General features: G+C 40.9%; 1 protein-coding gene across 3 annotated transcripts in view; it reads right to left on the minus strand.

Moving 5' to 3' along the window:
* Positions 1–13,170, minus strand: part of PAMR1 (peptidase domain containing associated with muscle regeneration 1) — a 97,237-nt gene that overhangs the window by 22,889 nt on the left and 61,178 nt on the right. For all 3 annotated transcript variants that reach the window (XM_003919991.4, XM_003919992.4, XM_074401309.1), the window contains one exon: positions 12,237–12,344. In XM_003919991.4, coding sequence (XP_003920040.2) covers positions 12,237–12,344 — 108 coding nt within the window. The remainder of the gene's footprint in view (positions 1–12,236; positions 12,345–13,170) is intronic.

Raw genomic sequence — 13,170 nt, forward strand, 5'->3', positions numbered from 1 at the left:
CAGACCAGTCCCACATGAGCCAAGATGTTGTACCTGAAAGAATTAGGTAGTCTAAGGCATTGGGCTTCCCTAATTAAGCAGTTTGGACCTAAAATCTGCCATGAGATGATTCCTTCTGATGATTTGGTGCTTTCTATATAAAGCAGTAAACTTTTTATGAATCTGGAGTGCAGAGGAGGCCCCAACAATGACAGTGACTGCCTTTTTCATGAGCCTGAATTACAGGTCTGAGAGATTTCAGTGGATTCAAGGCAAGTAAAGTGACATCCTTTTCTCACCTATCTGATTGTCATACTCAACATCAAAGTAGCTGAGATGACCAGGTCCATAAATTCTATAGAAAGCGAACATGATGATGGAGATACCAGGGAATAGCTATATCAGGACAATGTGGAGTTATTTTCAGGAAAAGTGGTTCCTCAGTGCACACTCATGCCACCCATTTTCTATGCCCTCCAATCAAATCAGTAATATTAAATGTGTGAAAAGGAAGTTCACACTCTTCATTCCTAACCTAGGAGTGGACGCCCCCTCCATATCCTGTGATAAATACAAAACTCAGGGGTAGATCCCAGCTGTGGTGAGACAACAGACTTCTTCTTTCATTTATTGCTATCTACCAGTGTATGCCTGTCTATAATGAATGAATGAATCTAGAATTTTCATATAAATATATGTCTTTTCCTTTGCTTAAGTCTCCAAGCCATAAGTTCAAATTTGGAGATGAGAGCTACAAAAAGCCCCTAGAAGCCAAAGAGTTTAAGTATTGCTTTGGCTTTCAGAAGTCCAGCATGTCACACAGTATGATGAAGTGCTATTGACTATTGATTTGATTCATTTTCTTGGATCCTCACACATTTAAGTAGTGCCTCCTCTGTGACTGCTGAATAAGGCATTGGAAGATGATTTTCTGTATGTTTGATACAAAAATTTTTTATTTAAATCCTGAAATAGAAGTGATGCCAGTTCAAGCTATTCTACTAAAGTGCTTTATGCTTCTCAAGGCTCTCTCCAGCCTCACTTAAACACTCACCAAAAATAAAAATAAAAATAAAAATATCTGGGGCTTTCCTTCCACTTACTTATTCCCCAGATCAGATTTTTACCCAACACAGTCTTTTTCAATCAAAAAAGAGAGTTAATAGTTCAACTAGTACTTGAAGGGATGTCACTGCAGGAAATTCAGTTTTACTTCTTTGGGCCAACTCAGCTCATTCTGATCAGAAAAAGAGAAAGAGAGCAAGAGTGGGGAGAATAAAATACATAACTTTTTTTCACTTGCATCAATTCTCATAAGTTACTAGAGTCTTTCTTAACTTTGCTTCTAAAATTACATCAGAGGATAAGTCGTGAACCAAGGAATACAGTAAAGATAAACATGGGTACTTAGATGAATTTGAATGGGGTGTGAGGTCTCAATAAATACTAGCCAATCCCAGAAGTTGACAGTAGTCTGGATCGCAACAAAGATTTCATAAGGTGCAATTAATTGAAGTGGATTCATACCACTGAGCCTGCTGTGCTGTCTGAAGGGAAATGTCTTAATCTGCAAGTAGAATGCTGAAGTTAAATGGAACCAAATTCTAAAACTTAAATGCTTCTGCAGAGAATAATCATTGGATATTTGTTGGAATTGGAGCTCCCAGTTCTATCCTATTTGTGTTCTCCCTGTGGTACTAGGCAGAACTGTTGATGCAGAGGTCACCATTTAACCAGGGCACATTTGTGTAGTTAACACAGTATGGACAGGTGATCAGGGCACAATTACAAGAGATGAGACAATTACAGGAGATCCAGAGACACTTCTTTGTGATGGGAACAGCTATTTTCCAACCGCTGTTTGAAAATGCTACATGACAGAGTTTGAACAAACCCTTCGTAAGATTCCAAATCCTCTGGGAAGTATTATTGGCTCTCTCCACAAATATCACTGTAGTCTACACTCACTCCCATGACCTTACAAAGGACTAGGCTTGCTCTCATGCACAGAGAAGAGCTTTTGCATTCACACATGTGTGTGTACAGAATATCAATTCCTAGATCTAACATTATTTTTTAAATCAGCAATTCAGATGATTCATATTTTGAGTATCCTTCAGATAATTCAATCCTAAAACATCAGTTATTCAGCATTGATCAAAAGCTTATCTAATAGTTTAGAGAAACAATCAGATGGTGATCTACCTGACTGTGGTAGTTAATTTTATGTGTCAACTAGACTGGATCATGAAATGCCAGGTATCTGGTTAAGCATTGTATCTGGGCATGTCTGTGAGGGCATTTCTGGAGGAGACTCGTGTTTGAATTGGTAGAATGAGCAAAAAGAATTGTTCGCCCATAATGTGGACAGGCATCATCCGACCTGTTGATGGCCAAAATAGAGTCAAAAGGTACAGAAAGGGATAATTTGTGTTATTTCTCTGCCTGAATGCTTGAGCTGGGATATCCATCTCTGTCTTCAGCACTCTTGGTTCTTAGGCCTTCAGATGCTGACTGAAGTCTACATTATTGGTTCTCCAGTCTTCGAATTACACCACTAGCCTTCCTAGTCTCCAGCTTATAGACAGAATATCATGGGACTTCTCAGCCTCCATGCTTGTGTGAACCAATACTTCGTGTGTGTGTGTTTGTGTATGTGTGTGTTTACGTGTGTGTGTAAATATATACACACACATATATATAAATTCTATTTGTTCTGTTTCTTTAGAGAACCATGACTAATACAAAGCTTTAGACCTCTATTAATTTAGCTCCTCAAAGAAACACCCTCATGAGGTGTCTTGGGTTGAGTTCTTCCAGAAGCTGCCTGGGAGACAAGGCTTTGAGTGCAAGTAGATTGTTCAGGTGACAATGTTAGGAAGAACCAACAGTGGAGTGAGGGAAATGAGACAAGGATTATTAAAAATTAGAAAGGAGATAAGACTGCATTATCAAGTGGGTTACCACTGGGGGTAACTGAGGCTGAATGCTGTTTAGAAACTCTGGGAAACAGTATGGAGCACGCCTCATCTTTATCCTAATCACAGAGGAAGGGAATGAGTTAACTACCAATTGCTATTAATCATTTACCAAAGGATGATGAGATTAACATTAACTTCTCATACCTCCCATTTGCCCACCTATAAGGGCCTGTGGGCCCTGAGAGCCAGAGGAAGCCTCAGATGGGGCAGAAGGAAATGAAAGTGCAAGACATTTGGGTTGACATGCACAGAAATGGTGTACGCATGACGAAGTTCAGCTACCTTTTCCTTTTCAGGAAAGGGAGAATGATCTACCTTTTAGGAAGATATAATATATAAAAATTAACATTTCTATAATTTACAAAAGTGAAGTGAACATTTCCTCAGCACCCATCCTTAGATAAGGGGAGGAAAGGACTGGATGTTAGAATAAAATCAGCAATGGTTGCATCTCCAGATCAATGTGTGTTCACTTTCTTTTAATCTCCATCCCAATTAATACTCTATTTTTTAATTTTTATTTTACTTTAATTATTGTTTATTCCCTGCTTGATTTCAGAGTTTGCAGTGATTTACAAAGCTATACATAAAAAAAATGCATTTCTTTTTTGTAGATGTTATGTTAATGAAATATTTATGATTGCCAGATACCACCTTAGCTAAAAACCAAGTCAGCCACGAGACTATTCTGTTTCTTTAGTAAGAGCTGGGTTTTAGAGCTATCAAATTGTTCCAGTAAAGGAAACAGATCCAAAGTCAGCAAAATTTATGACTGTCAACTAACTTGCAGTAAGGGCCACAGATGGAGGGACGTTTGTCTCAATTCTTAGCATACTCTTGGCATCTTCCCATTCTCACTTGTCACCAAAATCAAAGAAACAACTTGTGACAGAATTTTGGTTCTGTTTAGAAATGGCATTAACTTCTCATCAGGGCATTGTTCATCCTGGAAATCTGAGTTAACACAAGGCCAACTCTTAGAGACAACCGTCACATGGCCTCTCTTCTCTTCCTCACCTCTTCCTGTTCAGCTTATATTTGAGTTTTGTGTCTCTGGACCAAACCAAATATTTTTTACTCCCAGGAAGGTCTTCACCAACCAGGAACAATGACACCAACTGGTGATGTAATCCTCACTGAAAACTCTTTTTATCCCTTTCCAGCCAATGGAATTCTTCTCCCTTGGTGTTTTCCAGCCCTCTGTGGGTGAGAATGAGAAATTCTCATTCTCACTCTATGTGAAATTATGCTTGGATTGCACACACTGTTATTTTTTCATCCGGCAGCAATATAAAGGCTGAGGCTCACAATTAGCTATTTGATCTTAATCAGTATTGTCCTTGGCCATGGTACACTATGTCTTTCGGATACCACTTTTCCGGTGTTTGGATGGCCTATTTAATTAGACAGCTGAAACTGCCTGTGCCTAAGAGACAGGTCAACTTGGACATTTTTTTGAAAAGTCCTGGTAATTTTGTTTCTTCTTCAAAGTCAACCTGACACATTCCCATTTGGTAGAGTAGATGGGTAACCTATGTATTCCTTAGAAACTTCACCATCCTCTACTGAATCTGCTTGGTAGAATTAGTTTCCTTGGGGCTTCCCCAAATCTCAGAGGATTTCTGCTTCAGCTCCTTGGGGGTGGGTAATAAGTCTAAACTACTTGGGGGAACGTTCCCCAGTGATATTCACAGCCAATTTATCAAACTATAAGAAACATTTGCTAGGAAAAATGGCCTGAGCTGAGCAATTCTGTTCTGTTTCACCTTAGGGATGAAGTGAATGACCTTGCAGAAGAGTCCCGGGGTGCTAAGTACATTTGAGTCCTAGGAGATCCCACCCAGTTCCTGGCATACTGGAAGCATGTAGCAATTTTCATCACCATTACCAAAATCTTTGCTAGAGGAAGTTGTAGCTGGAAACTGCATGGCATGTAACATTCTCCTAAGGACTAGCAAAGGGCTAAGATTGGGATTGTTTTATAGCTTTGTCAAAAGGAGGGGAAAATATATACTGTATAGCCCTGCCTTATTTTCCCAGTGCCGGGTACCTAGTAGACACTCAAAAAATGTTTAGCTGGATAAATCTGCAAAATGCAGATGATCAAAACATCTGCTACATGGGAACATCAAAAAAATAAATGGGCCACATCACATAAAGCACAGAGCCTGGCCTATATTAAGGATAGAGAGAATGACTATTGTTTAAGAATCCCATGCATTTTGCAAAGAGGCCACTTTCATTTTCTGACACAGGAGGAGGGACATGCAGTTAATGCCCCATAAGGGGAGGGATAGGTGGTAAATGTCCCATAAGGCAGATGCCTTTAAGGAAAAGTGGGGCTCTATAACCACTGCCAACAGGATGGTGTCTGCTGTGGGCCCCATAATGTCAGGGATGCCTGTTTCCAACAGAAGTTAATTGTGCTATGCTCTTGCTGTTCTTATAGATTCTTTGCACCTTCCTCCCTCAACCCTCAGGAGGCAGACAGTCCAGCCCAGTTCTAATGAATTACCTCTTAACCCAGAACCAAAATACAATCTGCCTCCCACATTAAGTCATGTCTCATTGACCTCATCTGCCAAAGCAAAATCCAAAAGGGCCCTGGCAAGAAGTAGACAGGTACAAGCAAAGCCTTAGCAAAGCAATGGTGTATCTGGCCCTTTCAACAGTGATGAGTGCTCTGTTTCCAGCTCTCAGAGGTAGTCTTGCTGCAGCATTGTTTATGTGGCCTCACCTTGGTATTTGGCTCTAACCTTGGTATTTGGCTATAATGCCGTCCATGCTGAAGTAATTGTTGAGTGGACAAATGCACCCCTATGTGACAACCCACAAGCCTCTTGCCCTGCATGAGACATAGCAATGTTTTGGTCAAGAGGCCACAAGGCCTATGGAGCCCAGTAGATTTTTTACTAAGATTTCACCTGGGCTAGGTAGACCCAAGCTCACCTAATAATGATTGATCTAAAAGAGACCGTTTTCCCCCAAGTTAAACACACACATGAACACACAAACACACACACACACACACACACACACACACACACACACCCCTTGGCAACCATACAAGGGAAGTTTCTACTATGCTCAGTGACAGTTTTGTTTTTTGGCTCTAAATCCAAATGGAATGGCATCCCTATGAATACACCAAGGAGGACATCAGAGACTCATTTCATATTAGGGAGGGTGAGTAGATGAGAGACCCAGGTAATGTGTAAGAAGACAGTGGCCTACTAGCTAATGGTCTTCCTGGGCTCCTCCAGTCTCCAAAGGCTCTGGGCCAGGCATCCCCAAACTATGGCCTGCGGGCTGCATGTGGCCCCCTGAGGCCATTTATCTGGCCCCCTGCCACACTTCAGGAAGGGGCACCTCTTTCATTGGTGGTCAGTGAGAGGAGCACAGTATGTGGCGGCCCTCCAACGGTCTGAGGGACAGTGAACTGGCCCCCTGTGTAAAAAGTTTGGGGACGGCTGCTCTGGGCTATCAAGTGCATTGGGTAATAGCCATGGATTCCTTGGGATTGTTCCCCATGGAATTAGCCCTATACCCTTCAAACCCTCTCAAGATAGATTGGTCCTTTTTTTTCCTCCCTGTCCCTTTAACTGTTACTCTGGAGTCTTATCTCCAAAATGACCACTAGGGGACTGATACAGCCCACCCTAAATGAGTGACTACTAAAACCCCATGAGAAAAAGGGATGCTGACCAGATAACATGATGCTTTGAGCACTCTGCTCTGGAGTGTCCAAAACTGGTTCCTCCCCAACATTTCTCTATCCATCATTTCTAACAGTCCCCTCTTGAGGTAGTTCAGGTTACAAAGCCTCACCATTCAACATGCCTAATGTGGGTGTCTTTTCTTGGGATCCAGTATTTCTTTATGACAATGACACTACCAACACCTTCTTGTCCTTTTAAAACCAGATCTTTCTTGCCTGTATGCTGGTGCCGTGGTAGAAATATTTAGTGTTTCATAATGGTTTGGGGAGGTTTGCAAAGGAATCTTAGGAAGTCTTGGGAGAGTTTTCTTAAACTCTGGGACTTTCAGAAAGTTATGTCATAATTGTCTAGATAGTAGAAACTAGTGTTGTGGCCCTAATCCCTTATCCAGGTGATCCTCTACTTTCTGCCATACTTTTAAATGGCTTTAATGTGGAACCAGAAACAGTGGAATGGCTCCTATTACTCAGCTTGGTGCCTTATATGGATTATCTCATTCCCTCCCTACAGACACCCTGAGAGGTATTTGGTGTTGTTTTTCTGGAATTTATAAATGGGAAAACAGGTTCATAGGAGCTCAGTGACTCACTCAAGGCCGTCTGACTAGTTAATTAAAGACTCAAGGTCAAACTAAGGTTTTTTTGGCCACAGACCCCAAGCTCTTCACCCTGGGGCGTACCATCTCACAATGGACAAAGATACACCTGTCTTCTGTGTGTTAAGGATAAGAGAGGACTTAGAACAGTGCAAAAGGCAGTAAATAATTCCATTTTTAAATTCCTCCCCCTCAGAGATCTCAAAATCATTTGCAGTAATTCCACCTAGATTGCAGTACACACATATATACATCTGTCTGTGATGGAAGAGATGATAGTTTACCCATGAGGGGTCTCAGCACATTCTCACTGCATCAGCGTTCATGTTTTCATGAAAACCCCAAGTTCCTAATTGCTTATTCTGATGAGAAGCGCTGGTCTCTCCTTTGAAGCTAAAGCATAAAGTGTGCCTCTCAGCCTGGGCTATTTTCTTCCCAGGCCTCAGGACAGGCCAGTGGGAACCTTCAGAGACTCCAAAACCCAAATGAATCCAGATTCACCATTTTTCTTTAATTGGTGGAAGCCGATTTGTTTTGTTCCAAGGCGCGTCAGAGCCCGCAGTGTGAGCATTGTGCCCCAAGAGTTAGCCCGTTTCATCGTCCTTCATTAGGATGCAGGGGGAAGCCCGAGCCCCGTCAACTGGGCCAGGGGAACAAAGGCAACATGGAAATTAGAGCAGGACGATGAATCCCTTGCTCTCCACTTTTTCAAAACAAGACTCTTACCATTTACGCGAGGACCCATTTTGTCGTTGTGTTCCATACAAAGAAACAGGAAACTTCAGAGGGAAGAAGGGGCCCCAGTTTCCTACACGGTGGCCCACAGAGGCTGGAGGTTGCTGACGGTGTTGGCAAGAGGCTAGCTTGGCCTCAAGGCAGAGAAGGGGGCTGTTCCCCTTGTTATGCTTCCGAGGAGGTCACCCAGGCACCAGAGGATGTTTTTCCTCCTTGGGAAGCAATCTAGGGCAGGTGAGGCCTGGGGAGCAGCCCTTGAAGACTGTCCCATCATGGGCTCTCGCACCTTCTTGACCGCTGGAACTAAGCCAAATCTCACTGATTATTTTACATTCTTTCTCTCCTAGCCCACAAAAGTCTGAAGGAGAATTTCTCCCCAGACCAGTGGAATTCCTTTGAAAATAAATTTATTTCCAACTTGACAAGGATAGATCCTAGTTTCCGAAATGCAGGCCCCAAGTCTTATTTTGAGGACAGGTATTGATAATGCATGGCTCATCTTCTAAATTGCCAAAGACTTTTAGTGACCATTGTCGCTCTCAAAATCAAAATAGGTGTACCCTTTGAACGAACAGTTCAGCATCTACGAATTTATCTTACAAAAAAATTTCTATGTGTGAACAAATAAATATTTGTAAGGATGTTTCTTGCAGTGCTCTTCATAATAGAAAAATATTTAAAAGTAATATCAAGTCCATCTTAAGGATTTGGATGAATATATAATTATATTAACACATTCGTTCAATGAATGTTCAGCAAGCAATCATTTTTTTCAAATCAGTATACTAACATGGACTGATTTCAAAAAAATATCTGCAACATGGGCATTGAAAATAAATTGAAAAATTGTGTGAATACTTAATCCACTGTTGTTTATAACAAGGTTTCTCAACCTTAGCACTGTTGATCTTTGGGTCAGATAACTGTTGTGGGGCCTGTTCTGTGCCTTGTAGGATGTTCAAAAGCATCCCTGGCCTCTACCCACTAGATGCCAGCAGCACACCACCTCACTCCTACAATTATCACAACCAACACTGTTTCCAGACATCACCAAATGCTCCCTGTGGGTAGAGATGGAGAGGAAAACCACCCCTGGTTGAGAACCACTGGTTTAAAATAATGACACATAGACCACTTAGGTCTGCACACCATAGAATAAAAGTCAGAAGAATATTTATCCATCAAGTTTCTTACAATGCTTCCACCGGGAACCAGGATTGGCCAGGAAAAAAGCAACGTTCTCTTTTTATTCTATATACCTCTGTACTGTTTAATTTTTTGACATATATTTCTGCAATTAAGTAAAAAATCTACTTCTATTCCACACCACTCATAGACATACACATACACAAGGAAAATAAAGAGAATAGCTTCTATCAGGAGACCATACATCAGAATTCTCTTTGGAAAAGAGAAACCGATGAGGTTTACCTGGGAAAGGAAGTCCTTCAAGAGGACTCGCTAATGGGACATGATGGTAACGAGTTCACCAGTCAAGCATCTGGAGTCTCACCAAGGCACACAGCAAATGCCATGTCTGAGAGATTATGAACTAAGCGGGAAATGTGAAATTATGGCCTCTGGTTTTGAATTTGATGGGGACCAGTGTCTTGCATTCTCTCCTTCAAATCAATCTGCAAAACTGAGCATCTACCTTTCCACAAAGACTTGAAGAGGGAAATCATTAAAGCAGCACCTATGAAATGGCTTCCCCTCATCAGATTTGGCACTGCAGAAATGAAATGATTCTCATTAATATTGATTTTGGTGCTTTTAAAGCTATTTTTTAAAAAGAGCCTAGTCTAATTTGGGCATTTCAGAGTTTGGGGAATCCCCGATGCTTGAGTTTCTTCCTAATTTTGAAATAATTCCCTCCAGGATTTTTTCAAGTTTGTTGGTATCCTCATGAGGAAAACAAGAAAACCAATCTTTTTCTTTTTTCTTTTTTTTCTTTTTTTTTTTTTTTTTTGCTTTTCTAACTGATAGACTACTCTGGAAAAATTGCTAAGGTTTACTCATAAATTATCATGTAAACTGCCATAGCCAGTTTTTGTGATGTGTCCCCCAGTGAGTTAGTTAAAACTCATGCCGAGTTTCCTAGAAGGAAAAACAAACCTAGATCTTATAGAAAACAGACAAACAAAAAACATGTAGTCTCCCCATATTGATACCAGTAAATGATATATCAGATATTGACTGGTAACACCTTCACCTAGCTATAACTACATGGTATGAAAAGAATTATAGCTTTTGAACAACATTTTGAAAACCAGCAAGGGAGAATTTTCCTGCCCATCTATGCTGATGTTTTAAAGCAATTTGAGACAGTTTGTGAATTAACTTATGAATCAGTTCATAGTGACTTATTTTATATTCCTTTTTCATTACGTTTCTATTTTTCTTGGTGGAATAACAATGCTGAGAAATCTGTTTTGACTCACAAACTACTCATGAATATTTTAACTATAATTTTTGGACCAATTTATTTTTCTTTCCTAATTTGACTCAGCTTCCTAAAGGCATTTTGGTTTTATCGGGTGATATTTTACTTCTTTCCAATTTTTACTTTTGCTCATCAAAGCATTGTGTAGTTCATTCATCAAGAAATTAAGCCTTCCCTTTTTTTGATTCCTCCTCTGAATCTAAAGAGTAAAGCTCAGGATTTGCCATTGTCAAGAATCTAGAGTCACTCTACATACAAATTCTTAAAGCCAAAAGAATGCAGCCTTTCTCCAGTCTGCCTTGCACATAACATGGCAGGCTCAAATGAGGCAAGAACCACAAAGCAGAATATCATTTCCTATGCATCTAGCACAGCCATGCTCAAGTCAGCTGTGCCAAGTCAGAGCAAGGATGCTTTTAGTAGAAATCAGTGGTACACACAGGGACCCACTATGGAAACCGTGGTTTCCATTTGCATTGTTTGCAAGAAAACATTAGTGAAAATTAATTCAAGACATGTACAAACTTTAGAGAACACTGCCAGACCAGGCTGGTAGATGACCAACAGAGTACTTGTGCACACTAGTTAGAAGTGACCACAGTAGACACTGTTGGCGCTGTGCCCTCAGGTCTATTTTCAGTTTCTGTGGGCCCTTTCCCCGACCCCATCCTATGGTATTTTGCTTCCAATGGCCCGTACCTGTGACTCTTTCAGCGAACCGCTGAGGGGCTACTGGAACCACTTTGCCTATATGCATAGAAAGCCATGTGTGCCCAGGGTTCACGTCCTCCAGTCCCCCAGAGCAGGCTATAGCCAATGACTGATTGCTATGGGTATACAAAAGCCCAGCTCCCTTGCCTTAATGCTAGGACATTACTCTCAGGAGTAATGCACATTCCAGATCTCATGACAGGTTAACACTGAGGTTGCTATTTTGCCTGAAATAGCACCCCTACTTGGCCTCTTTCCCTTCCCAAGCCAGCTTCCCACTCCCCTATCAGCTTCTCTAGGGAGCCTGTCCTTAACACTTCACTTGTGTACACATTCTCACTTCACAATCTGCTTTGGGAAAACCTACCTAGGACACTATCTGTCCTCCTCTGCTCTCTCCCAAATTCTTGTTCTTATGCATATCTCATTCCATGCTGTGGCTTTCATCTGTGATACCTGTTTTTGATCTGGTAACCAAGACCTTATATATGACAGGTGTTAAAACATGAACATATAGTTTGTCATCCAATTCAAGACACTTTGCCCATGAAAGAAGATGTTATTGATAATTATGCTCAGCAAAATGTATAGAATGAAACTATCCCTGAAAAACTGGAGCTCATGGTCACCCTACATATCTACCACCCTCATTGCAGGGCTTTAAGTTGTGCAATAACTCACACTGGGGCCTGTGAATGGTGCCTGGAGTATAAATCTAAAATACAGATACTAGAATGAACAGGGATACCAACTGAGCCACAGGAAAGTTTGTTGACGTTGTCTCCATGTTTTTGAGCTCTGAATATTACTGGAAGCCATTGTATCTTTCTAAGAGGTTTTTGCAGCAAGTGAGGGTTGGAAATGCCAAATGGAAAAACCTAAGAAGTTGCAGACAACCTGACTCAGAAGCAGCCATGCCCTCTTGAGAACCACTCACTGGAAGTCACTACACTGTGCGCCATCTTGGACAGACCATCCTAGACATCAAGAAACAGTAGGTCCTGCAAGCTCTTAAAATCCTTCCACACCAGCTCCATCTAACACCTTAACTCCCACTTAGGAAGCATACTCACGATTTTCACAGTGCTGCCCAGTATAGCCTGCCAAGCAGGCACACTTGTAAGATCCAGCCTTGTCAAGGACACATGTGCCGTCATGGAAACAAGGGGATGAGGAGCATGCTGTAAGAGAAAAGGCATCCCTCAGTGTCACCGTGCATTGAGTCAGTGTCTTCAAGCCCAGAGTCTACCAAAGTCTTTTAATTGCTTATTAAAGTCTTCTTGCAATGATTTTTATTCCTTTTACTGAATTCATGTTATGATTATTTCAAAATGCATAAAATAGATACCCATTAAATATCAAATATTGGTGATATTATTTGATATTTTAAGGGCCCCAGAAGCATGCTCAATACTCCTATAATCTGAAGACCACAAGGCAATACAAACAAGAACATTAAACTGATTAAAGTAGAACCATGCTTGTATCTCTCATGGGGTTTCAGTGGACAGAGATATCCTTCGGTAGCTGAAGACCATCTTTTTTCATTTTTTCTTCTTCTTTTTTTAAACATGTTTGATTTATTGCTGTTGGTTGCAAAGGAGAAAAATCATCATGGGAAACAATCATCTTTTTTCAAATAAAAGCTAAGCATCCTGGGTACTGGGGCAATGCAACTGGAAGATAATCTTTATGACACTGTTGAATGTATACTCAATAATTTCCAAACCTACATTCTGTACTCATCATTCCCTTGAGATGTTGATAGTCTTTGATGTCTATTTTATAGAAGGCAAGTAGAAGGTAAGGTTATGCCTAGGTTGGGCAGCTGTTGGGCTATGGGATCAAATATGTTAGGGAAATGTTGCTGACATTCAATGCTAATTAACCAGATTTCTTTACTGGTGAACTTCTCAGTTCAATGCCCTAATATACATTGTGAGTTTCCTAACATACATTGTGAATTTCAAGCTTATTTGACCTCAAAGCCTGCATTTTACAGAGCAT

The sequence above is a fragment of the Saimiri boliviensis genome, chromosome 6 (assembly GCF_048565385.1).
Source record: "Saimiri boliviensis isolate mSaiBol1 chromosome 6, mSaiBol1.pri, whole genome shotgun sequence".
Lineage (NCBI taxonomy): Eukaryota > Metazoa > Chordata > Mammalia > Primates > Cebidae > Saimiri > Saimiri boliviensis.